Raw genomic sequence first — 23008 nt, 5'->3', positions numbered from 1 at the left:
TACTTACCTTTTCTAATCTCATAGCTTCTTCCCTTGCTTTCACTGGTCCAAGGACTTGGATGAGACGTTTCTCTTCTTCCAAGCGGATATTCCTGGCTTCCAGCTTGCACTTGTTCTGTGGACAACAGGACCATTCTGTGACTGTTTCCACAACTGCTGAGCCGGCTCCCTTCTGCCATTAACAAGCTGTCCACACCAGGACTTTATCCCAACATGGACTCAGTTCTAGATTTGACATCTTAGGGAACAGGCCACAGGTGGAAATCTGCAAACTGGCTTCATCCTGTTTGTACAGCGTTAATACAGAAAGGAAATCATAGAAAGGCCTCCCATGTGCTATGGACCGCCAAGGTAGTAAGGACAGGATTTTCTCTGTCAGTGCATACCAAGGCACACTGCATTAGGATTCCCTTTTGAATGGATCCTAAAAGACATTATCAGGCCTTGCTGTAGAAATTGATCTTCCCTTGCAGGAGTGACTGATACACAAGTACATCTTATCTTTTTTTCCTCCTTTCTGTCAAAAACATTTCAGCTGTCAGTGAAGTTTTGATTCATGATAATAAACACAGAAAGCAAATGCAAACAAGATCGTCTGCTTAAAACTCTGCTTTCATACTTGACAAGAGCTCAAAATAAAATATCCCAGAATAAATATCCACATCCAGTGCTATGCTATGGCAACACTTGCTGGTCATTAAATCTCTATCAGAACTTCACAGAAACAACATGTTCACAAGGTATCTGTGAGTATACCTCCCTCTTCATCCTCTGGTAGATTCGGCGAGCAAACATGCCCCTTGCATATGCCTGTATAACACATACAGCTTTCTTCTGCTCTGCTATCTTTTGACGCATTAGATAACCACGGCACATGGCTTGAAGCCTGATGATATGAGCCCGTGTTGCTTCATACTGTTTAGCAAGCTGCCGGCTCCGGTAGAGGGCCTGCAGGCGCCCGAAACCCAGCATAACCTGTAGGAGGTGGAGGAGAAAGAAGTGATTATGGTTCAAAACCATTGAGACTGGGAGTAAGGTGGGATGAGTAGAAGATAACAAAATTCAGTAACTGGATAAAGACACTGGAAGGTGCTAAGGAGATACTGCCCTTTATGTTTTATTTTCTGCCAGTAATAGGCTTTTAAAATTAAGTTATATAGAGTTCTTCTGAGGACCTGTTCTAGGGAGTCGCTCCAGGAAGTGACAATGATAGCCTGGAATTATGACAAGGGAAGGAAGAGAGCAGAAATGAAGCCAAGTGAATGCAAATAAGAAAAAGGCATGTCCTTAGAGAGATGGGTATGACAATCCCAAGAGAAGCAGCAGAGGAGGATGGGGCAGAGTGCAGGACAACAGCCTGGCTCTTCAGGTAGGAATTGCATCACTGATGGAGAATAGAAAATGTTTCTGACTGAAACTGGCAGTTTCTCCTCCTGCCCCTTGCGAATGGGATGTATGGCATATATTGATAATAATCCCTGCCACACGAATATGCAATGTGTGAATGCCTGCAATATGGTGTAGCTTTCCTCACCCAGAAAACCCACCACCTACAGAAGATCAGACAATATTTTTAATAATGTGAGATTGATATAATGATTTTTCTGGTAATTTTTTACAGATTCCCAGTTTTCCTGTAACAGTTGTGGAAGACACTTTGCTCATAGCATGGTGGTGATGCACAAATGCTAGCTTTGGACTCCTGACTAGAAGAAGTGTGGGATCACTCATATGTCAGGTAGCTGGAGCCAGGCCTGCCAGAGGTTAGTTGGGTTACTATTTCATCAGAAAGCAGAAATGTCACAGGTTCAGCAAGCTCTGAGATGTCCTAGAGCCCTCCTTGGACTTTACACCCTTCTTTACACTCTGACATCTTGCCTCTCCTCCCTTCAGTTGTGAATATCTTCATTCCTAATACTCCACTCAGTCTGGCAGGGCATAGTATGTAAACACACACACACAAATATATATATTTATGTATACATACATATAAAAATATACATATATTTATATATACACCTGCCTCTTACCATTCTGAAATCCTTCCGGCAGCAATAGCCTCGCCAGGCTGACTGAATGGCTACAGCAGACTTCCTCTGTTTCAGAAACTGCTTCCTAAGCAGACAGGTGAGGTAACAAGCAATAGGTTATTTCTGCTGCTTCTTATGATGATAGTAAAGAATAAGGTGGCGTTTTCTTCCTTTTATGGGATGTCTACAGCCTTATCTGCTGTCTAGGAACACTAGAGCCAGGAAAGCTATTGTTAAACTAACTAGCTCAATTATTAGTAGACATCTTGCCAGGGCCAGTTGAAGCTCAGCGAGGGCTGTTCTTCCTGCTTCTGAGTAGCCCAAGAAAAGTATTATGTTGCAGCAGAAAGATTAGTCTGGTCAGATACTTTTGTACCACATGCTTCAAAATTATCCTCACTTGAAGCATTTTGTCTGCTTACATGTTCTCCATGCTGATGGAAAGGCCAGAATAGGCTGTTTTGCCTGACCTTTTCTGTCAATAAGGCCTTAGGAGATTTCACCTAGGCTCAGCTCATTCTGCAAGTGAAGCAGCACCATGAATCAGTTGAGATCACAAGTGTTTTCCTATTTGCTTTGCTATCCATTTGCTAGTAGAAGGGATGAGATAGAAGTATTACTAATCCACCTTGATACATCCAAGCTGACTTTGCCCTTAATGCTGCAAAAATACTCATAGCAACTGCAGACCAAATTCATTACTGTCGTAGGAGAGCTCTGTAAGAATTGAAAAAGCCTTTGCACCAAGCCTGGATAAGTTAACTCCCCCACCTCATGACCACTTGCTCCCCGGTGTCCTAACTGCCAGGACTAGGAGCCCATCTGAGAAAGATGAACTTCCCATGGGAAAAGCTGTCACACTGTGGCTGTCAGAAGTGGCACATAGCTCTGACGGTTTAAAAATAAAAGCAAGGTGAGGCTTTTAGGGAGACGTGATACTCTGTTAGATAGCAGGCAGAGTTTGAAAAAAAGGGGGAAGGTTTGGGGCATTTGTGTCATGTTTTACAGTTCTTGCTTCTCTACTGTCAGGAATATTTCTAAACCAAACTAGGATTCCATCCTATATCATGGTTCTGGTTGGGGGTTACAAGATTAATAAGTACAAATCATGATGTAAAGCATTTAATGAGGACAAACATTTACTTGACAGTGACTAAATTTCACTTCTGCAGATATTTAAAACTAAACCAGACAAAATGCAAGAATTGTGCATCTTTGGCAAAGAGGAGGACTAGTTATTTTCTATCTGATTCTCTTCTATCTCTTGTATCAAAGAAGCATCCTAAATAGAAGAGTCCTTGTAGCTCTGAGAAGCACACAGATTCCATGGGGATTTCCTGCTTTCCAGATACCTACTGTTTACTAGAAATATTAAGTGCAAATTCTCCTTCCAGCCCTTCCTCTTCATACAAGCTGCATGTGCCACAGCCCTGCATTTTGAAAAGCATCATGAAAATAAAGAAACTGAGCCAGAACAAATCTTTGTGCAAAATCTGCATAGATGCATTGTGCACTGTTACATGACAAGTGCTGAATTTAGGGCTAGTGGAAGGTATGGATTGATACACTTCATATTTGAAAATACTTCACAGAGTGTTAAACTGCTCCACAAAGATTAGTGCTTCAAATCAAAGCAAATTCCCTTCTGTAAGATCACTGACCTGTCCTTTAATCCTCTCATCACCTTCTGGATAAGAAGAACCTTGTTTGTGAGTATATTCTGGCGTTGCAGCTCCAATACTGTATCATGATGATCCTGTTAAAAGAAAGTGTGGATATGCCAGCTGAGCAGACACCCCCACAACTTGTGAAAACTGGACACATGATCTGCAAGAGGCCCAAAATCAGCATGATGTAGTGCGATTAAAATGCCTTTGTGGAACTGCAGTAGGAAGAGTGCATACTGCCTGACCACACTATGTCTGGCTGTAGCCATTAACAAGCAGAGAATCTGCCTGCAGTAAGACTGTTTTTACCTGAGGGAATGCTACAGACAAGGAAGTCCCCTGCAACAGTGTGCTGGTATCCAGTTCTTTTTTATGCTTAAGGCTTGAGCAGAGACCAATACTTTGCACTGTGCTGTTTCAGCTGCAACACTGGAGCACAGGAACAGGATCAGCCTCTCCTACACCAAGCTGTGTCCATTAAATTACTTGGCCTTCAGGAACAAAGATCCAGCCTCAGATTCAAGAAAGAGTTTATAAGAGCACCCAGTCCTTCTGGGTCACCACTCTTGCACGAGCAGGTCAAGCTATACTGTGAAGCACCCAGTTTTTCAGGAGAAGAGACAATAAACTGTCCTTTCTACTTACTTTAAGGAAAATCTTGGTCTTTCCAGCTTGCCAGCTTTCATCCTTGCCCAGCACTGCTTCAGAGATGCTGATACAGCTCTGTCGAGCATCATTCTTCAGCTGATGTGCAAAAGCATCATCATGTTAGGGCTTGGTTGGAAACACAGCACACTATGTAAGGATCTATTGCCCTGCATTTCAAAGGGCGAAGAACAGAAACAGATGAGGTCTTACAGACCTCTGGGCTGACAGTATAATGATTGAAAGTGGTTCAGCTCAAATGGTCAAGAAAAGGAGGAACATGAGTGCATGGCCAAACATTCCAGAGTTCAAGTGTGAGGAGGATGTTGGAGACCTCAGAAGTGTGTGATTACAGAAAAGAAATGTCTGAGGGCAATGCCTGGAATTCTGTGTGGAGCAGGTCAAGGATAGCTGGACCTAAAAGCACCTCTACCATTTCAGCTAAGGTCCAAGTGAGTATATAAGTATTTAGCTACAATTACTGTGATGATAGTTACTGTGATGACAGCTCTCTCAACTGTTGCAGCAATAATCCAAGAACTTTCTACTGGGGGAAAGAGTAAAGCCTCATAAGGAAAAGTTAGATTAGCCTTAAGCCAAGTTTGTGCTAACACACCTGTTCTCGAAGAGACCATGGCAGGAGAACTCTGTATCTCTCAAAGAACTCCTCAAAGCTGTAGCGAATTGGGTAGCCAGCTTTCCTGATCTGAATGGTCTCCATCATCCCTGAATATCGCAGCTGTTTGATACACAGCTCCCGGTCAAACAACTGAAAGGGAAAGCAGACAAGGAGGAGACTTAGCACTGAAAGAAGCTATATGTGCACCATTCCTCTGAACATATCTATTAACTTCCAACCTCGGAGTGCCTGCAAAATGGCCTACTATGCTTTTTTTAATGGCAATTCTTATTTCTTTAGTGCCCTAAATTAATTCATTACAGGCCTAAACAAGTCACCCCAAAGGATCTTCACATTTGTGTTTATCAGCAGTGGAAACAGTCCATTAACTTCAGTCTGGCTTTAGCAACTGTTTTCAGTTCTAGAACTGCAATGTCAGATGAATAATAAATTGTTCATATCATTTTGCAGGTGCAAATAACTGCAGTAGCAACTTAGGCTCTTTGGGCATAGCCATGCAAAACATAGCATGAGTGCTGCTAGTTGCTTGTAATGCAGATTAAAAATAGGCTTACTAAGCCACATGCAGTACTTCAAAAATTATTAAGTCACTTAACCAACACCATACAAGGTTTTGATGTAGAACTGGGTCGTGATCTCCTGAGTTCCAGCCAAGTGTCTTAATGACAAACTCACTCTTCTTCTCCTGTAGCATCAAATTAAGCCACATCACCCCTCTCAAACACCAACAGCTCTCCTATTCTCTCTCAGGCTATTTCATAGTATGATCATTGTTGGATCCTAATGTTTTTTGTTTGTCCCCTTGTTGAGGGGCTGGAAACTCTCCACTTCTGTCCTTATTTTTACAGGAAAGGCTTTTAAAATTCCTCTCAGGAATACACCTGTGTGGTTTTTTGCCATCTATTACTCTATGATGCTTTTAGAGATGTTTTTGGATGCTTTTAGATATGTTTTTGTAAATTAACAGTGCTATATCCTATCACCCTTTTTATTCTAGTAATAGCCTGTACTCCAGCTCTTCTTGGCTGAAGTACAGATATGAAATGCTACACAGCAACTGACAGCTTTTTCTCATTAAAAAGTTTACTGAAGACAAGACCTCATATTGTTAAAACATTACCAGTGGTTTCTTGTAGTCATTTGGCTTGATGCAGCGGATGAAGTAGGGCTGGCACTGCTCAAGGATTTTCATTAGTTTTTCCAGGGATTGCTTGAACTGTCCTCCCAGAGTAGAGAGACGTTTGGTGGTATCCGAGCCCTGGGAAGAGTAAGCACATGCTGACTGCTACATCATTCACTGTCAGAGGGCCAATTAAAAAATCTTTGGATTTTTGTACAATATAACACTATCACACAACTGCCAGAAAAAAAATTATTTACCTACATGGGAGCTAAATGGGCCATCTGCATCTTATTAATTTGTGTTTATTCTTGTGAAGAAACCCCACTGAGCTCTTTCACCTACTTGGGCACTAAGTTCTAGCAGTGGGGGTGGCTGTGGTGCAAGAAATTCCACCCACACGAGCCTACACGGGCCTGTCGCTTCCAACCAAGACTGCAGTTAGTGTAGGGCCTGGGTGCCAAGCTATTATTCATGGGTGTGTGCTTGAAAGCTTCCTGAGAAACAGCCACTCCCAAAGCAGTAATAACCTCCAGGCCAGACATTTTGCTGCCCTCTCATAGCTAACTAGGAATGCTAAAGATCCAGAACAGGTCATTCCTTAGTGATTACGATGACTGATCGCCTTGCTCATTAATACTACAATAAGCAGTGAAAAGGCAAACTTTTACTGGAGGGTAAGGTAAGAGCTACTCCATTTATGGCTGCATATAAAGTGCTTTAGGTCTGTCCTGGTTTCAGCTGGGATAGAGTTAATTTTCTTCCTAGTAGCTGGTATAGTGCTGTGTTTTGGATTTAGTACGAGAATAATGTTGATAACACACTGATGTTTTAGTTGTTGCTAAGCAGTGCTTACACTAGTCAAGGACTTTTCAGCTTCCCATGCTCTGCCAGGTGCACAAGAAGCCAGGATAGAGCACAACCAGGACAGCTGACTCAAACTGGCCAAAGGGCTATTCCATACCATATGACCACATGCTCAGTATAGAAACTGGGGGGGAGTTGGCCAGGGAGCAGCGATCGCTGCTTGGGGACGGGCTGGGCAATAGTCAGTGGTTGGTGAGCGGTTGCATCACTTGTTTTTCCTGGATTTTGTTCTTCTCTCTCATTGTTTTCCTTTTCATTACAAATTATTAGTATTAGTATTATTTCAATTATTAAACTGTTCTTATCTCAACCCACGAGTTTTCTTACTTTAGCTCTTCATATTCTCTCCCCCATCCCACTAATGGGGATGGCAGGGAGGGTGAGAGAGTGGCCGTGTGTTGCTTAGTTGCTGACTGGGGTTAAACCACGACAATGTCTCATGGCTCCTGCATTGAATTTTGCTCCCAGGTGCAGTAGTGTAACCCCAGAGGGATTGCACTTGGCTGCAGTTAGCTCCTGACTTCCCCAGCTTCTCTGAAAGCACAGTTCCACCTATGTCTTTTTCACACAGATCATCACAATAGGCCTAAGTTTCTCCCTCCTACGTTTTAAGGGCACATTAAATTACGGTGACAACAGTGCAGATTCCAAGTAACAAAATGACTCCACTGGCCTTTTGCATACAGGCACGGAGCTAATCATTCCAGCACAATACAGCTAGTTTGTTTGTTTGGGGGGTTTTGGTGGGTTGTGGGTTTTTTTGTTTTTTTCCAAGTAAATAATTTGAAGTGCAGTGCCTCCCCTCACTTCCGTGATCCCTAGGGTACCTCATTCTGCTGGTTCTTACATTTTAAGTGCCCTTTTTAACACTCAAGTGGCCACCTTCTGCTTTAGCTACAGGGCAATGCTGCCCTCCAGCGACCAAATACTCATGCCTTTGGAAAACAGTTCCTGGGAATGTCTTCATAGCAGCTCTGATGCATCTTAGAGCTAGCAAGCATCTGTTTGAAATAGATATGATAACAGCATATACATGTTTAAGCTGTATAAGAGTTAAAAGCAGTTTGCACTCCCAGATCTGAGAGACCTTTCTGCTGTACCAGTAAATCAGTGGGATGGCCACACAAGTCTGAAGCCCATGCCCTCATGATCTCACACATATAATCTTGTTAAAGCTGAATTTGTTGTTGAGATGGTGGTGACGCTGGTGTGTCAAGGAGAGCAACTTGGAGACCTCAGGACAGCAAAGTTTTTTCTGGCACTTCATTCACTATTCTTTTCTGTATCCTGCTTCTTAGGCTTCCCAATGGTGGCCCAACCTATCTGAAATTAATAGGGGTATTTCAGCTAACTTCTGTGCATTTTGAAATGGGCAGTAGCCCATATTTAGTATCTCCTTTCTTGACATGTTGCTGTACTTTCTAAATGTAAGGAAAGGTGTTTTTTTCAATAACACATCCTTATTTATAGAGACAAAAACCATTAGAGCATTAGAGCAATGTAGATAGACCTGATATTTAATCTGAAAGTATTCATAGCATTTAAGAGATGCTAAGCCAGTCCTCTGTTGCCGCTTGTACCACTTCTGACCTTCTTCTCCCCCAGGATGTTTACCTGTCCATGGGCAGATGTTCTGGACAGCAGAAAGCCACATTGGGATAAAGACTGAGGAAGAAAGGACAAGGTAAGAAAACAATGCCAGTAGAATAGACAGGTAACAGGTAAGATAGCAAGCTGGCTGTTTGTTCTGTACCCTGACAGGAAAACTCAAAGATATAAACATTAAGAACAAAAGTACCATCACACAATGATGACACTGCATAGTTAAATGCTCAGAAATCAAGGTATGTGAACGTTGCAGCAGGGCAGAGAACTTGAACTCTGCCCCACACTGTTTCCAGTCTACTGCGCTTTACAACCTCATTTTCACTAGGCACAGGAGAAGGCTCCCTACACCACTAGGCACAGATGATTCTGTGATAATTAGCCATCATGAACTTTGTCACAAAGCCTCTGGGCCAGGAGGGAGAGCTAAAGTTGCAGCAATATGCAGGGCAGTGAGACTGTGTCTGCAGGTGTCACTGGGAGCAGGAGACAGAGTATCTTTCTGTGACAGCACAGCTGTTTGCTCCTTTGTGCTAGCCCTCTGCAAGAACGAAAAGGCCAGGACCCACCTGCCAGTTGCCCAGTCAGGCCCCTTGGTGTTATGATCCCAGCAGACTGGCTACATGTACAGTATGGCAGCAGTTTAGCTGCTGGCTTCTGAACAGGTGGGGTGCAGAGGGGTCTCTGGTTGGTGCCTTGTTCTGTTCCAATGAACCTTCTGAACTACAGTTCCTTCTACTAATTTACACCCATCCTGGCGATGTGGATGCAGTATGGATGCCCAGGCAGACACAGAGCAAACCCATCCAGTTGATGACAACATGTGGGGAGGTAGCACAACGCATGCTTCTGTGACAGCCTGGAGGCATGGCTACACAGATGTCCAGGGATGCAGTCCTGGGAGACAGGGCTGACATTACACTTGTTTACAGCATGAACACCAGAGCCTGACTTTTCCTGCAGACTCCTTTGCAGAAATGAGTTGAATGAAAGGGATAGGGATTTGCAGAGATAATGCAAAAGAAAGAGAGGTCAAGAACAGCCAGAGCCTTATAAAAGGGAGGAGAAATGAGTTGTATCTGCAACCCAGTGCCAGTAAGCCAACCTTGTAGGCCTGGTCAGCTCCAAGATGCCGGATGGTCCCACGTCCCAGACTAGGTGGGGTTGCTTCCACCTGGAAAATCTCTCTCAGGAATTTGTTTTTGGAGGAATGAACCACTTGCATTACATTAGCACTCAGTGTGTCCCGATTTTTCTCCAGGAAATCTATAGGATGGAAACAAAATCAGCTTGTCAACTCTGCAGCCTGCTGGCTCTAGTGCCACTCTGTCTAGCTAAAATCCACTTTGTTTACAATAACTTGTAGACTAGTTTAGAGTAATCCTCCTGACCTCCTGATCTGACTTCAGATCAACACTGCCCTGGAGTGCCACACTTCCAGGGCAAGTCATGCCCTTCTCTTCACCCTCCATATCCAGCAGAGATAGACTCACCTTTTGATTCATAAAAGACAACCCCAGCAAAGTGGTTGATGCCAAACTTGGTGTCATGGACACTCTTAGGTGGGATGTAGACTCTACTTTTGCCATGGAGGGAATTGATTTTGATGAGCATGGTGGCATCTGTGCCCTAGAAACAAATACAGGCAAAAAGGACAGTTAAGCAGATTCCCCCCAGCACTGGCCTATGCTCAGCAAACAAATAGAAGTGGTGCTCAGAGATAACAAAAGCTCAAATTCTGCCCCTTATTTGTGTAGTAGATCTGGAGGAAAGTAGTGCCAGAAGTGTCTTCCCTTTTACACAGACCCTCCTCTCAAGCATCAGGACAGAACACACCACCAGAGCGTAAGGCCTGGTGCTTTAGGGCTGTACACAAGCCCCCATAACATTACTGACATCACGAGGTGCGCTGAGAATTTCCCAAATGTTTGGACCTCACAAGCAGAGCCCCTCACTAACTTTCCCATGCCATCCTACCCAGCCATGCTCTGAGGGGTGCATGCTCGTTCTCCCAGGCAGGCACACTTCTTTCACTCCCCAACTGGTGAAAGACTCCGAGATCCCTGGAAGAAGGCTGTCCTGAGGAGATACCAGTCAGCATGCCCAGACTGTGACTTCCACAGGCAGGCAGTCAGCTGGGTGCTTCTCTTCAAGGGGAGCCATCACAATCTCATCCCCTTGTAGTGCATGTGAAGCTAGTTCTGCTCACTGGTCTGTGAGCTAGGGGTATTGAGTGCTGTGTTATCGGAGAAGTCACATGCTCTGGAAATCATAGAGGAGATGCTTTCTTGCCCTGACTGCAGGACATACAGTGGGGACCACCCTCTTTGTAGGGAAGAAAGGGGAAAGCTGTCTGCCTGTACATGATCCTCTCAAATTGTTACCTGAGGACTACAAATGAGCTGAGGCAGGGGCTTGCTTTTCTGGACAAGCCCACATTGCCATCTGATTCCTGCATCAGCACTCCTGCTTAGCATCACCATGCTCTGGAGACTATGAAAATGCTCTGCAGGGATGTCTGAGATCAGATGCTACTTTCACGTCTGCTCTTCTGTTTGAGATGCCTGGCCTTTGCAGAATAACATTTCCTCACAATGGTGACATTGCTCAACTAGGTCTGTCATCCAGGAGAATAAAGAGCAATCTGCAGCCCAGACCAACAGCAGAACAATACTCAAACAATATGCAAATTCAAAGATTTCCTAAGAAGCCTTTGTAAAATGATCTGGACTCCTTCCTTCTCTGTCTGTAACAGCTGTAAGAGTTTCAACAGCGAGGTACCAGGAAGAACATACCCCAGCAGAAAGTGAAGCATTTGTATAGTGAGCTAATTTAAAAGGAACATCTATGGGGAGAAGACATTGCCTCTCATAATGTATCCAAACTTTTCTGTGTGTAAAGGCAAGCGTGACCTGTGAGCTGTGTGCAAAGCCAGGCATTACAGGTGAAACCAGAAATTTACCTTTGGGAACTTGCTCTCTTCATCAATGAGGGAGATGATATTCATAGGCTTGAGTGCGATGACTTCCAGAGCCTGGTGGTTATCGGTGAAGTCAATGCCATTCCAGGCAATGTGCTCCGCAAGGTATTCCTCTTGCTCCAGCTTGAAGACATGGTGCACGAAAAACTGCTGAAGGTGCTCATTGGCAATGTTAATGCAGAGCTGCTCAAAGCTGGGAGGGGGACAAGATGGGGACCCACGGTCATTCTTGGCCAGTGCTGCACTGCTCTATGGTATTTGTTCATTCTCTGTATTAAATACATATCCAGATATACTACTGCTATATTCCACAGTGTTAATGATCACCACTACTGCATGTTTCCAATCTTAGGAGTATAAGGGATGCATCTTCTGCTATGATAAAGATAAGCAGAAATGAGCGAACTGAGGATTGTGTTGCTGAGTAAGCAAGGAAAGATCTTGTATGTGTTTCAAGAAACTCTAGAGATAAAGGGGAACATATAACTGTGAAAATAGCTTGACCGTATGAGTGTGTGATGTGTTTTTACTTGCACTGGCACTACCACTTTTTTTGTTAGTTACTCCTTAATGCTGCACCTGAGTTTCATTACCTCGTAATTGCTGTAGCACACTGTGTGTGCCTCTGGAATGCTTACCACAGTGAGGCCCCATGTGGATTGCAGCCTTTGGGAATAGCATAAAATAATAGGAGACAACAGAAAAGATGGAAGAGAGGCTGAACAGATCCTAGACCATGTTTGAAAAGTCAGTGGGGAATATTATCTTGTTGAAAGCAAGCAAGATGCATCAGTTGAAATGGATTGGAAAAGACTGCAGAATATGTGCTGATAGTTTGTGGAGTGTTGATGGTATGGTACCGTGCAACTGAGAGAATTGCTGGCCCCGTAGAGAAGGGCAAACAGAAATGGTGCTTTGGGACTGAAACCATCAGCAGGAGAGGTAGCAGTGGGACAATGGTATACTGACCAGGTATTTTGCTGACCTGTCCTTAAAAGTAGAGAAATGAAGCAGCCCCAAAAAAGGGATGGGAGAACACTGAGCAAGATGGAAGCATGAGCTGAAATGGGAAACACAACATGGCCTCCTTTTTACTATATGCAAAATGTATTCCAAGAGACATTGTAAAAATGCTATGGAACAAGAAAGTTTGATACAGAGACATGGGACATACTACATCCTTACATAGTGGCTGCCAGCTCATAACAGCTTCATAGCCATCTCCTCTGAGAAAATTCCTGAGGTTTGGGGATAGACGTGTGCAATGGCTGCACCAAAGTGAAGGCTGGGGGAGGAGGCAGAAATATGACAAAGACTGAAGAAAAATGGAATCTGTGCATGATCATCATTGGAAAAATTCAGTGATGGAAATTTCACTGCTTTTCTGAGAATCGGGATGATAATGAAAGAGCATGTGTCTGTTTTTTCATTCTTTCCCTTTACACCAGCTGCTTTTCAGCTTCCCAGTGGAAATTAATCTAGAGCCTCCTACCTATTGTTGCTGAAGTTTTCAAATCCAAAAATGTCCAACAGCCCAATGGACTGACGTCTGTCTTTAGGCTTCTGAGAAGTTGGGTTGAAAATGGCTGAGTTGATCTTGTTCACTATCCACAGGAAAATCCGTCCATATATACCCTGAGAAAAAAAATTAAAGAGGAATTGGAGCCCATCATTACAGCCTTTGGGCGTAGCTTACTGCTTGCTATCATGCTGCTACAATGCTGTCAAACTATGCCTGAAAACTATGAGGGACTGGAGCCCTCTGGGTGAATGTTTGCCACATAAGGCTCCTCAACCAGTAAGACAGACAGCTCTGAAAGCATCCCCAGTCTTTAAACAGAGAAGATGTAAGCACCAGTACCTTCACAAAGGCATCCCTCCCATCTGCAGCTTGAACTATGTTCAGAGGCCTGGACACACTTTCTCCTCGGACAATGATGGAGAGGTTTGTGAGGCTGTTCTGGAGTTCACTGGAGTCTACCTGGAGGAACAGTCATGGCAACCTGGTCATTCCAGGTGGATAAAGGAGATCCAGCAAAGTCTGTCTCAGGAAGAGGGCTGTAACAAACTGCCTGTCCAGCATCATTCACTGGTGGCCTGCTGTCCCAGTTAAAGATCTCCTAGCTCAGAGAGATATCTGCAGCAACATCACTTGAGTGTCAGCGGGAAGAAGGGGACATGCCCATTATACGTGCATCCATACATAAACACTCCAAAGAGACATGCTTTGTCAGTGTGCTCAGGGAGCAAGGGTGAAGGAGAGAACTAGTAGGAGAAGATGAGAGTCCATTACCTCAAGCAATTTGGTTGCGATTGAAAAGTGTGGTGAGTCCATCACATCAGAGCAGTCCAAGTTGTCATACACAGCCGCTACAATGTGGAAACAGTAAATCTCAGGGTGAATAATTTCTGCTATGGTGGGGGCCTGTGCTGCTATTGCAGCCGTATTTCTGTAACCCTGTAGCTCTGGGAATGTGGCAAGGCAGTAAGTTCGCTTTTGAAACTCCCAGGTTTGATGATTTTACTAAGGAGGGTTCTGATTTCACCCAGGGATCCCGGGATGTATGGGGCCCTCACAACTCCAGAACATCAGGCTAAAAATAGCAGCAAAACCGACAAGGTTATTCATTTTAAATAGTAGCTATTGGGGATCTGGGGAAGTGGTATCTGACTTCAGAAAATGTGTTTCTGAAAATATTTTTTTCCATGTATCTGGCTTGAGTGAAATCTAGACAATGAAAGGGAATGAGGGAAATCCCTCATTTTAGCAGCCAGCATTACTCCAGAGAATCCAGCTGGCATCACTGTATTGGGCCCTCTGTATCACAAAGTGAGAAGGATTCCTTTTCTAAACTGTGAGAGCTTCTGGCATCCTGCTGGTGGGTGCCTTACCCTGTGCCTGTGCCATACCAGAAGTGCACTTATGCAGGTGAGTGTTCACCAGACTCAGCCAGGAAAATGGCTGCTAGCATCTCTACAGCAAACATCACTCAGCTGCTCCTGTGTCCTCTGGCTTGCGTAGCACAACAATCAGCAAATGTAATGCAGCGTTATATTATCTGTTGTTTCAGTTGGTGTGATAAGGGCCTATTTATAACCATGAAAACCTGATGGCGTTGTCACGCCGTCAAATAATATTTTGTCAAGTAATAATAAGATGATGTTTTTCAAAACACTAGACAATGGAGTGACAAATGAGAATTTTGTGGTGCTTATCTGCCTGCCCTTCCAACCTTGTTCACCTGTTTATACAGGGCAGAGCAGCACAACCTGATCTGTACAGATGGAAGCAGGCAGCACCTTTAGGCCTTTACCCTCGAGTCTGAGGAAAGGCCAAGCACAGACAATGCTGAGTTTACCTTCAAACTCTACATTCCCCAGGTGCAGGATCGCAGCCAGCAGCTTGCTGATGTCCCAGTGCTCCGAATCTGAGAACATGAGGATCTTCATAGCCGAGCGGATGTGGGCATAATCCTTCGTGTCATTCCGGCCGTCACAGGACGTGCAGTTGCCCTGCAAGGCACCACACCCACAGGTAAGGAAAATCCTCCCAGTACCCATACAAGGAAGAAAGGACCTGCAGGCTGACAAACCCTTGTACACAATGTGGATGTCCTGTGAGCCACCTGCCACAAGACGCAAAGTAAAAACCTATTTAGACATTCTGTATGCTCTTCCCATGGGTGTTTCTTCCCTCATCGCTACTCTCAAGAAGAACGCATTAGCAGAAGGCTAAATAATGCATTTCTCCAGGGCTAGACTGCATACTGGGGAAGCCAAAAGGAAAAGCTGAGGGGAAGGCTGCTCTGGAGCATAGAAGGACAGGAAACTTTGACAAGGCTACCTACACTTACAAGGCCATGCCTGTAACCTTGGTTTCCTCTCTCTGCCTTGTCAATGGACAATTAAGAGCCCTAATCCCAAATCAAAGCAAGTAGGGTTGGATCAGTACTAGAAGGCAAATCTCAAAATAAGGATAGTAGGATCTAGTGGAAGGCAGATGGAAGCATTCAAGGCAGCATCAGAAGAACCTTCAGCAAAGCCTGCACAGCAGCTCCTAGGATGCTGCTCCTGATAGAAACTATTTTCAGCCCTAATGGAGATGGGAAAATGCCTTTTTTATCCTTGCCATTACCAACGATATAGTGTGATGATTACAAAAGTGAAGTATTTCTTCACTTCTTCTAGACATTTCAGTTTGCAGCATGTAAACATGCCAGCTTGTGCCAACAGATGACGTGAACAAAACCATGGATATGTTCTCCTTTAATCTAATCCTCCTATCTCTATATTATACTGCCCTACTGCTGACTCAAGGAACTTCAGACCTTTTTATGGAATGGCCAATGTGTAAATTGCACTCATCAGCTGTTGCTGCAAGATCACTGCTATTTTGAAAACATTACATTTGAAAAAATCTCCAGCAACTTTAATGGGTTTGCTTTTGAGACTCCAGAAACAGCTTTAAAGGCTTGATTTCTTTTCCTCTGAAGCTAGATGACCAGCTCCTGTTAGCTTCAGCAGAGGCAGGACTTAGCCCCATTTTTCCACAGCTGTAGAACAGCCCAAATCAAACCAGCTGACATATTTAATGTGAGTTATCTGCACAGGCTGAAGAACACGATTTTCACAATGCTTTTCACACCCTAAACCAACCAATTAGCTATTTTCAAAAATCTCACCGATGAACATCCCACTCCTGCCACTATGGCAACATAAACCCAGACATGGACATTAACATTAGCTGTTGGAGGTTAGACTGAATGCCAGCTTCCTGCATTACTTATATAAGATTTATCAGATATAAGGACTAGGATTCTTGGCACTTTTCATTTTCCCTTGAAGTATATATACCTGATTAGTATTCTCCCTGGCATGAGATCTGAAATCTGAGTACCTGTGAAAGTGGGAGATATTTCCCACCTGCTTTAAGATGTCCCTTATGTATCTTGAGTCTGACTTTGATAGAAAGCTTTGAACTGCCACAAGCTGCCTCCCACTGGTGGACATTATAATAAATCTCTGGAACTGAGGCTCACAGCACTTTTGGTGTTACTGCTTCTGGTACTCTAAGGAAAGGACTGTTCAGATTTGGTAACTACCCATCTGCAGCTCCTATTGATTGTAATTGCTTGCTGGGAGAAGCAAATGGCAGAGGGATAATGGAGAAGAAAGCAGAGACTGTTACCATAGTGAGATAAGTGTACTCTGAAGCAGTGCCCAGATTCAGCATCTTTTTCTGCTCTGTACTCATCCCCATTAGCATACAGTAGAAGATGTGATAGTTCCTCTCCTCTGGAGCCTGAAAGAAAGAAATAGGCCAATGGACAGCCTTGTCAACATAGGCTTGTAACACAGGAGCAAGCAGAATGGACATCTGCCAGTGCCCTCACCTGCCGGCAAACCCGGGACTTCTCCAGAAGAAACTGTTCTATCCGGGCTCCTTCTATCACACCATTTTGGTTGAAGTGGATATCAATGTATTTCCCAAAGCGGCTTGAATTGTCATTTCGAATTGTCTTGGCATTTCCAAAAGCTGATGGGCAAGGGACACAGAGAGTATCTGGATTATTGCAGTTAACGAACGTCAAGTCTATTTTTTATGCCCTTCTTTTTTGCTGCTAGTGTTTTACATGTTGTGTTCCAAATGACAGTGCTGATAAGCACTGAAGAATGTCTGGTCTCAGGCTGCCTCCTAAAGACAGAGGCAGGCATACTGTGCATCCAGATAATTGGGTCCTAAAAGACATATTCATATGATCCAAATGCAGCCTATATCTGTCCAGCCAAGAGATCTGGGCAAGTCTGAAGGACTTACTGGAAACACACTAGATCCCTCTACAAAGAAAGATGGGTGTCTCAGGGAGCTCCCCTATAGGTACATCCATGCTTGGCCAGTCACTTTGCCACTATCTAGTGCAAATGCTAAACCAGGGGTCTTTACCTTGGGGTAAACATGAGGTTCTTTACCTTGGGGTAAACCCAGCAGTTCTGGGTTACATACTATAGTGGCACCTCCTCCTACAGTGTGGGAGCTGCTGTGGACTTCATGGGGACATGGCAGAAAAGTATAGAGAACTTCTACCCTTCATCACCAGTGTTGCAGGGTTTTTAGCAGTTATGCAAATACAATGGTTCAAAGATCTGTTTCTGAATTTTTTATCCTGCTACAAAAATCCTGAGATAAAGGTGGTAAATCAGGCATGTTTGCTAAATAACCCACCTTCCAGAATGGGGTTGGCCTCTAGGATTTGCTGCTCTATCCAGGAATGCTGGCCACTGACAGCTGCCAAAAACTGTAGTATTAGCTTTGTGCTTTCAGTCTTCCCAGCTCCAGATTCTCCACTGCAGTAAGAAACAAGATCATTACAGCTTTCATTTCTTCTTTTTTTGGCTAGGGTGGCAAAATGGCAGATGAAGAAAAAAAAAATTCCCACTTATATTTACCCTGTGATTGGCAGATCTGACCGTCTTTCATGGAGGGCTGGAGAATTTTAGTCTTTCATTAGCTTATCTGCTAAAATTTGTTTTTTAGACTTAGGCTGAGGACTAAATTCTCCCACTGATTAAAAACAAGCAAATCCATGGAAGACATTCTGTACCAGTGCAAATTAAATGACCACTTGCTTTTCTTCTTTAATGCATTACCAGATTTTCAATACTAGTCTTAGCACATCAACTGAGTTGCCTCAGCTCTAATCAGATATTATTGCAATGAGACTATCTGGTTTTTCAGACTGATGATTAACAGAAAATGGATACATGTTATGTGTCAATAGGTTGAAGAAAGCTTCCCTCCATCTTCAGGTTAGCAGAGGTTGTTTCTCTCCAGGAAATCTCTGTTCTCAGGAAATACATGTAACATAAGTATCATGTCCCCCAGGTAAAAGATAGCCTTACATCACACAGGCTCGTATTTTATGTTTCTATATGTAGTGACCATGTGCAGAATGTATCACCACCTTCACGGATTCTGGGGGAAAACAATGGACTTCAGAAATCCCTTGCTTATGTTCTACCTTTTGCAGCCCTAACTGAAAGTGAAGTAGCAGGGGAGAAAAATATTTCCTTCCTGTTGTCTCTAGTATCTGTGCCCTTCCATTTGGAAGGTATCCCGTGTCCACAAAGGTGCCCCAAAAACATGCCAGACTTGGTTTCTGCTACTTGTCTGCTCTGAGTCCAGTCACCTGATCACACAGCACTGGTCTCTCTTATTCCTCTTCATATTGAAATAACAGTTGTCTGCAATGGCGAAGACATGAGGTGGTAGCTCTCCAATCCTCTTGTTACAGTACAGTCTGATCTGATCGACTGTGTAGAGGGGCAGCAGCTGGTATGGATTCACTGCTACCAAGATTGATCCTGTGTAAGTCTGGAAAACAGTTATGAGCATTACCTCTAGCAGCAAACCTGCAAACAAGAATACAACCAAAGCCACTTGCAGTATAAATCTGAACAGAGGCAGGAGGGAAGCCTGAGAGATCCATAGCAGCCCTTAGGTGAGGCTGAGAGCCTGGTTCCTCACTATAAGCTGCTATTAAATATCCCAGGATATGGAGGTTTTTGCAAAAGGAAGAATGCTAGCTATAATCTCCTTGCCAAACCACAGCTCAGTTCACTGTCTCAAGCTAAAGCACAAGAAAATCCAATTTGACCTGGAATTTTTGTGTGTTATCATAAGCAGTTTTGTAGTGTTTTGTTAAGCTGCTTTTGTGTTCTAGTGCAGATGTAGCTGAACTTTGCTAATGGGCAAAGTTATGGTTGTGTTATTCATACAGTTATTTAGTAACATTTGTAAACACCAGCACCATTGAAATGAAGGAGGCTGTTGAAGGCTGTGGAAATGCAAGGCAATAATGTTGTTCAAGAACTTCTACATAAGACAACTGCAGACTGCTAGAGTCTAATATAACAGGTCTATACACACATCTTTGTAGTTATAACTGCAGCATCTATAAAATCAGTCCTTGTTTACACTAAACATCACTACATCTGTGTTGTAAAAGACAGCTCCTCTCCTATATTGTATATAATATGGGAGGCAAAGCATGGGAAAACCTGAACATTATTATCATATTACAAACTGGGAACTAAGGAACAAAGAAACTAAAAATGCCAAATTGCTCAGTCACAGATAAAACCTGTAACGGACAAGAAATGAAACCAGGTGTCCTAATATCCTAAATATTCTTTATCTATTTTATTACATCAAAATCAAGTAAACATTGACTTGGACTGGAGGACAATCCAAATCATGCCACTGTGTCTTAGTTCAACTGATCCTGTGTCATAGCTGCAGGTAATAGCAGCACTAAGCTGTAACATGGGCTGGATTTAGCTGTCAGTCAGTGCTGGAAATGATCACTCAAGGAGAAAGTAAGCAGGGTCACTACCTATGCATATCTCTGTGATTTCAGAGACTGCTATTAGCTCTTTTCTTCACAGCCAAAGTATTTGAATGAAAGAATAGAGAAACTATGTTGTGTCTCCTTGGCACCCTCAATCAGTAAAGGAAGCAGAGGGCCCCATGTATGAAAGGCTTGCAGGCTGCTCAGGTCACTCCACTTAATGTGTAGTAGGGGTCATTCCTGAAAGTACTATGCCTGGTGACCTTGGCACTCACATAGATTTTGTGCTCCTGGTGGCGGATGAGGAGGTTGTGCACCATGCCTGCTTCATGGAGATCCCCAAGGTGGATCATGTCTTCCACCCCCTGGACAGAGGAGGGGTGCATCAGGCGCACCATATGCATGTTCCGAGCCGTGATCCAGTGTTCCTGAAAAAGGCAAGGCATCAGCTTTAATGTGTTATGCTGTTGCTCGGGGGCAAACAAAGGAGAGCCATGTTAGACCAGAGTGAGCTTCAGTATAATCCATGCTCAAACCAGCATGTGACAGTTAACTGAACTACAGAAATTAACTGGTTTGCTGCTCCCCAGGACCAGATAATTTAAAACACTGGATGAAGCCATTCAGGTGGGTTCTGGACATCACCAAATTTAGCACTGTTCAGAGTGCAGCTCTGTCAGGTCATCACAGCCACAACATTGTATGAGGTAGGGATGAAACCCCAACTGACTTTAGTGGGATCGTGATTTCACCTAAAGCTCCACCAAATTTCAGGATTGGAGCCTGTCCATTTCCTTTCTTAACTACGTAGATATAACCTCTAGCTGAGGAAGCTCTAAATCTTCATAGGGCTGGGACCTGGGGACACTAGGGTATCACCCTGTCTTTGCCTTATTTTTATATTCTTTCTTTCAGTATATCCTACCAGACATTCTCAAACTCAGACCATTTGGCTAGATGGAGCTTTGGTCTGACCCAATAGGGCCATTCTTTTGTACTTTGTACTTTTAAATTTTATGTTCATCTTTTACAAAAAGTTATAGCATAGCCCACCTTGCCTTCGTCATCCTCCAGCAAGATCCGTCCTGAGTCAGAGTCCTTCACAACTGCCCCGATAGGGACATTAAATTCACTGTTTGGTTGAGTGTCCAGCCACACATGATCACCCTGGGGAGAAGAAAAGCTGTCGTCAAGTGCAGTGACATACTTGATGCCATGTAGCTCACAGGCGTACATCTCTTGGCCTTAATTTTTTAGTGATTTGATTTCTTTAGCAGTGTTTAACTGGGTAAGGTCTTACTGCTCACAGGCAGTACAGTCTAATGGTTACAGTATTGGGACCTCTGAGTTCTACTCCCAGCTCCACAGCTGACCTGGAACATGACTTTGGACAAGTCATCAAACCCAGCTGTCTCACAAGAGGAAATGAGGCAACACCTTTTAGAAGGACAGCAATTACTCAGCTCCACTACCTCCCAGAGATTGGCAGGGGGCACAGTGAATGCTAGTAAAGTGCCTTGGCAGCCTCACATTAGCTATGGTATTCTTTCAGAAGAGATGCTTGAAAACATAGACATTACCAGGAAAAAGAAAAACAAAGAGATGTACGGACTAGATGCCTGGAAATGTAGGGGGCTCTGTTGCAAGAGTTTTTAGATATATATTCTTTCTGCTATAGCTGAAATCACTTAGAAATGTGAGTGCATCCATGATCTCTCTTTGGGGGGGGGGGGGGGGGAAAGCATTCTTTATTCAGCCCAGCTCCTCTCTTCACATTTGTAGAGGCATGGCAACATCCTGCCTCTCTGCAGGGGAAGCAAGCAAGCAGAACTGCTCTGCTGTCACGGGAGGACAGATGTGAGCTATGGCTGCCCTTTCCTAGGAATGAGCACCATCTTGGTGTCTCCTGCACTACTGTCCTGATTATACTCCCCAACCCCAAGCCTCCAGGAATGCCTTCTCTTGCTCCAGGCACTAATACAGATTCAAACAGAAAGCTTTACTGTAATGGCTGGAATGAAAATTGAACAAAGCTGTAGGTCAGATCTTTAATGGGTGTAAGTTCATACTTACACCTGATGAGGAACTGGGTTTCTAGCTGTCTTGTCTTACACAACTTTTGTTACATACTGCAGCATTTACTGTCAAAGTTTCAAGTTCTTTACTGAAAAATTATTTATTTTTCCTCTCAAAATATTTTATGGGCTTATGTTTAAAACCAAACAACTGTAGTGTAAAGCATCTATAAACATTGCACAAGGTTATGAAGAAAGTTACAGACTAACAGCTGTCATTTGCATTGAATAAAACTCCAGAGGTAATCTGTGTAGTTTCAGTGCCATACCTTCTGACAGAGGTCACCAGCTCAGCATAAGTGCAGCCAGGCTAGGCAAGACACCTCTGCATCTCTGGTCTAGATTGATATTATGGTATGATACCTTGTTGATACTGGATTATTGCTACTTTCTTTCTGAGATGGACCATGATGTTAAGGTAATTTTCTCCTCTTTGGGCCTCAGGCTACTCAGTAAATCACAGCAAAGAATACGACTTACCTTTCTGAAAACCACCATTATGTTTCAGATCACTGTATGTAACCTGCAGTGCCAAGAAGAACATAACATAAGGCCAGAAAAGGGCTCAGGCTTTGATCAGAACAGACAGTGGGGTGGAGATGTTTCCTTGTAAAAATAACCGCAAAATGCCATAAAATAATTATGTTTACAGATTTCATGGAAGCAAAAGAGATCATAATAAGCTACACCCAATGCAGAAACAATGAAACCATCTACCTAAAGCAAAGATCTGCAGTACTGTGGCAGTGGTCTGCTCCGAGTTCTACCACATAATCCTGGAGATGCTCTCAACCCTGAAGAAGTCACTGTGCACATTTTCGTACCAGATAGTTCCCTCAATCAAATGCTAGGCACATTTATTGGCTGAACTTCAAGTTTGGGTCACAAATAAAAAGACCCCACAATGCAATGTAATTCAATGCACAATAGAGTTACCTTTGGCTGGTCCATTGACCCAGCAGTTCAGTTCCTACAAGTGGCTAGCCCAGTGACACAGATTGAATTCATACTTTCCTAAGATGCTCAGTTCC

At 43.6% G+C, this 23008-nt stretch overlaps 1 protein-coding gene across 1 annotated transcript in view; it reads right to left on the bottom strand.

Moving 5' to 3' along the window:
- The window catches only part of MYO7B (myosin VIIB), a 51619-nt gene extending 29144 nt beyond the window's left edge, over positions 1–22475 (bottom strand). Inside the window, exons 1-21 of the mRNA XM_072868485.1 lie at positions 22458–22475; positions 20956–21069; positions 20178–20330; positions 18742–18926; positions 17778–17899; positions 16948–17090; positions 16743–16856; positions 14914–15067; positions 13848–13924; positions 13416–13535; positions 13047–13189; positions 11537–11747; positions 10068–10203; positions 9749–9840; positions 6103–6264; positions 4959–5111; positions 4343–4441; positions 3688–3786; positions 2031–2111; positions 757–975; positions 8–115 (exon numbers count right to left, since the gene is read on the bottom strand). Of these exons, the coding sequence (XP_072724586.1) occupies positions 8–115; positions 757–975; positions 2031–2111; positions 3688–3786; positions 4343–4441; positions 4959–5111; positions 6103–6264; positions 9749–9840; positions 10068–10203; positions 11537–11747; positions 13047–13189; positions 13416–13535; positions 13848–13924; positions 14914–15067; positions 16743–16856; positions 16948–17090; positions 17778–17899; positions 18742–18926; positions 20178–20330; positions 20956–21069; positions 22458–22475 (2703 nt within the window). The remainder of the gene's footprint in view (positions 1–7; positions 116–756; positions 976–2030; positions 2112–3687; positions 3787–4342; positions 4442–4958; positions 5112–6102; positions 6265–9748; positions 9841–10067; positions 10204–11536; positions 11748–13046; positions 13190–13415; positions 13536–13847; positions 13925–14913; positions 15068–16742; positions 16857–16947; positions 17091–17777; positions 17900–18741; positions 18927–20177; positions 20331–20955; positions 21070–22457) is intronic.
- Between the last annotated feature and the right edge of the window lie 533 nt (positions 22476–23008).

This window comes from Ciconia boyciana, chromosome 7 (genome assembly GCF_034638445.1).
Source record: "Ciconia boyciana chromosome 7, ASM3463844v1, whole genome shotgun sequence".
NCBI classification, from domain to species: Eukaryota; Metazoa; Chordata; class Aves; order Ciconiiformes; family Ciconiidae; genus Ciconia; species Ciconia boyciana.
Note: the sequence above shows the minus strand (reverse complement) of the source record. Positions and strands in the feature narration are given on the sequence as shown.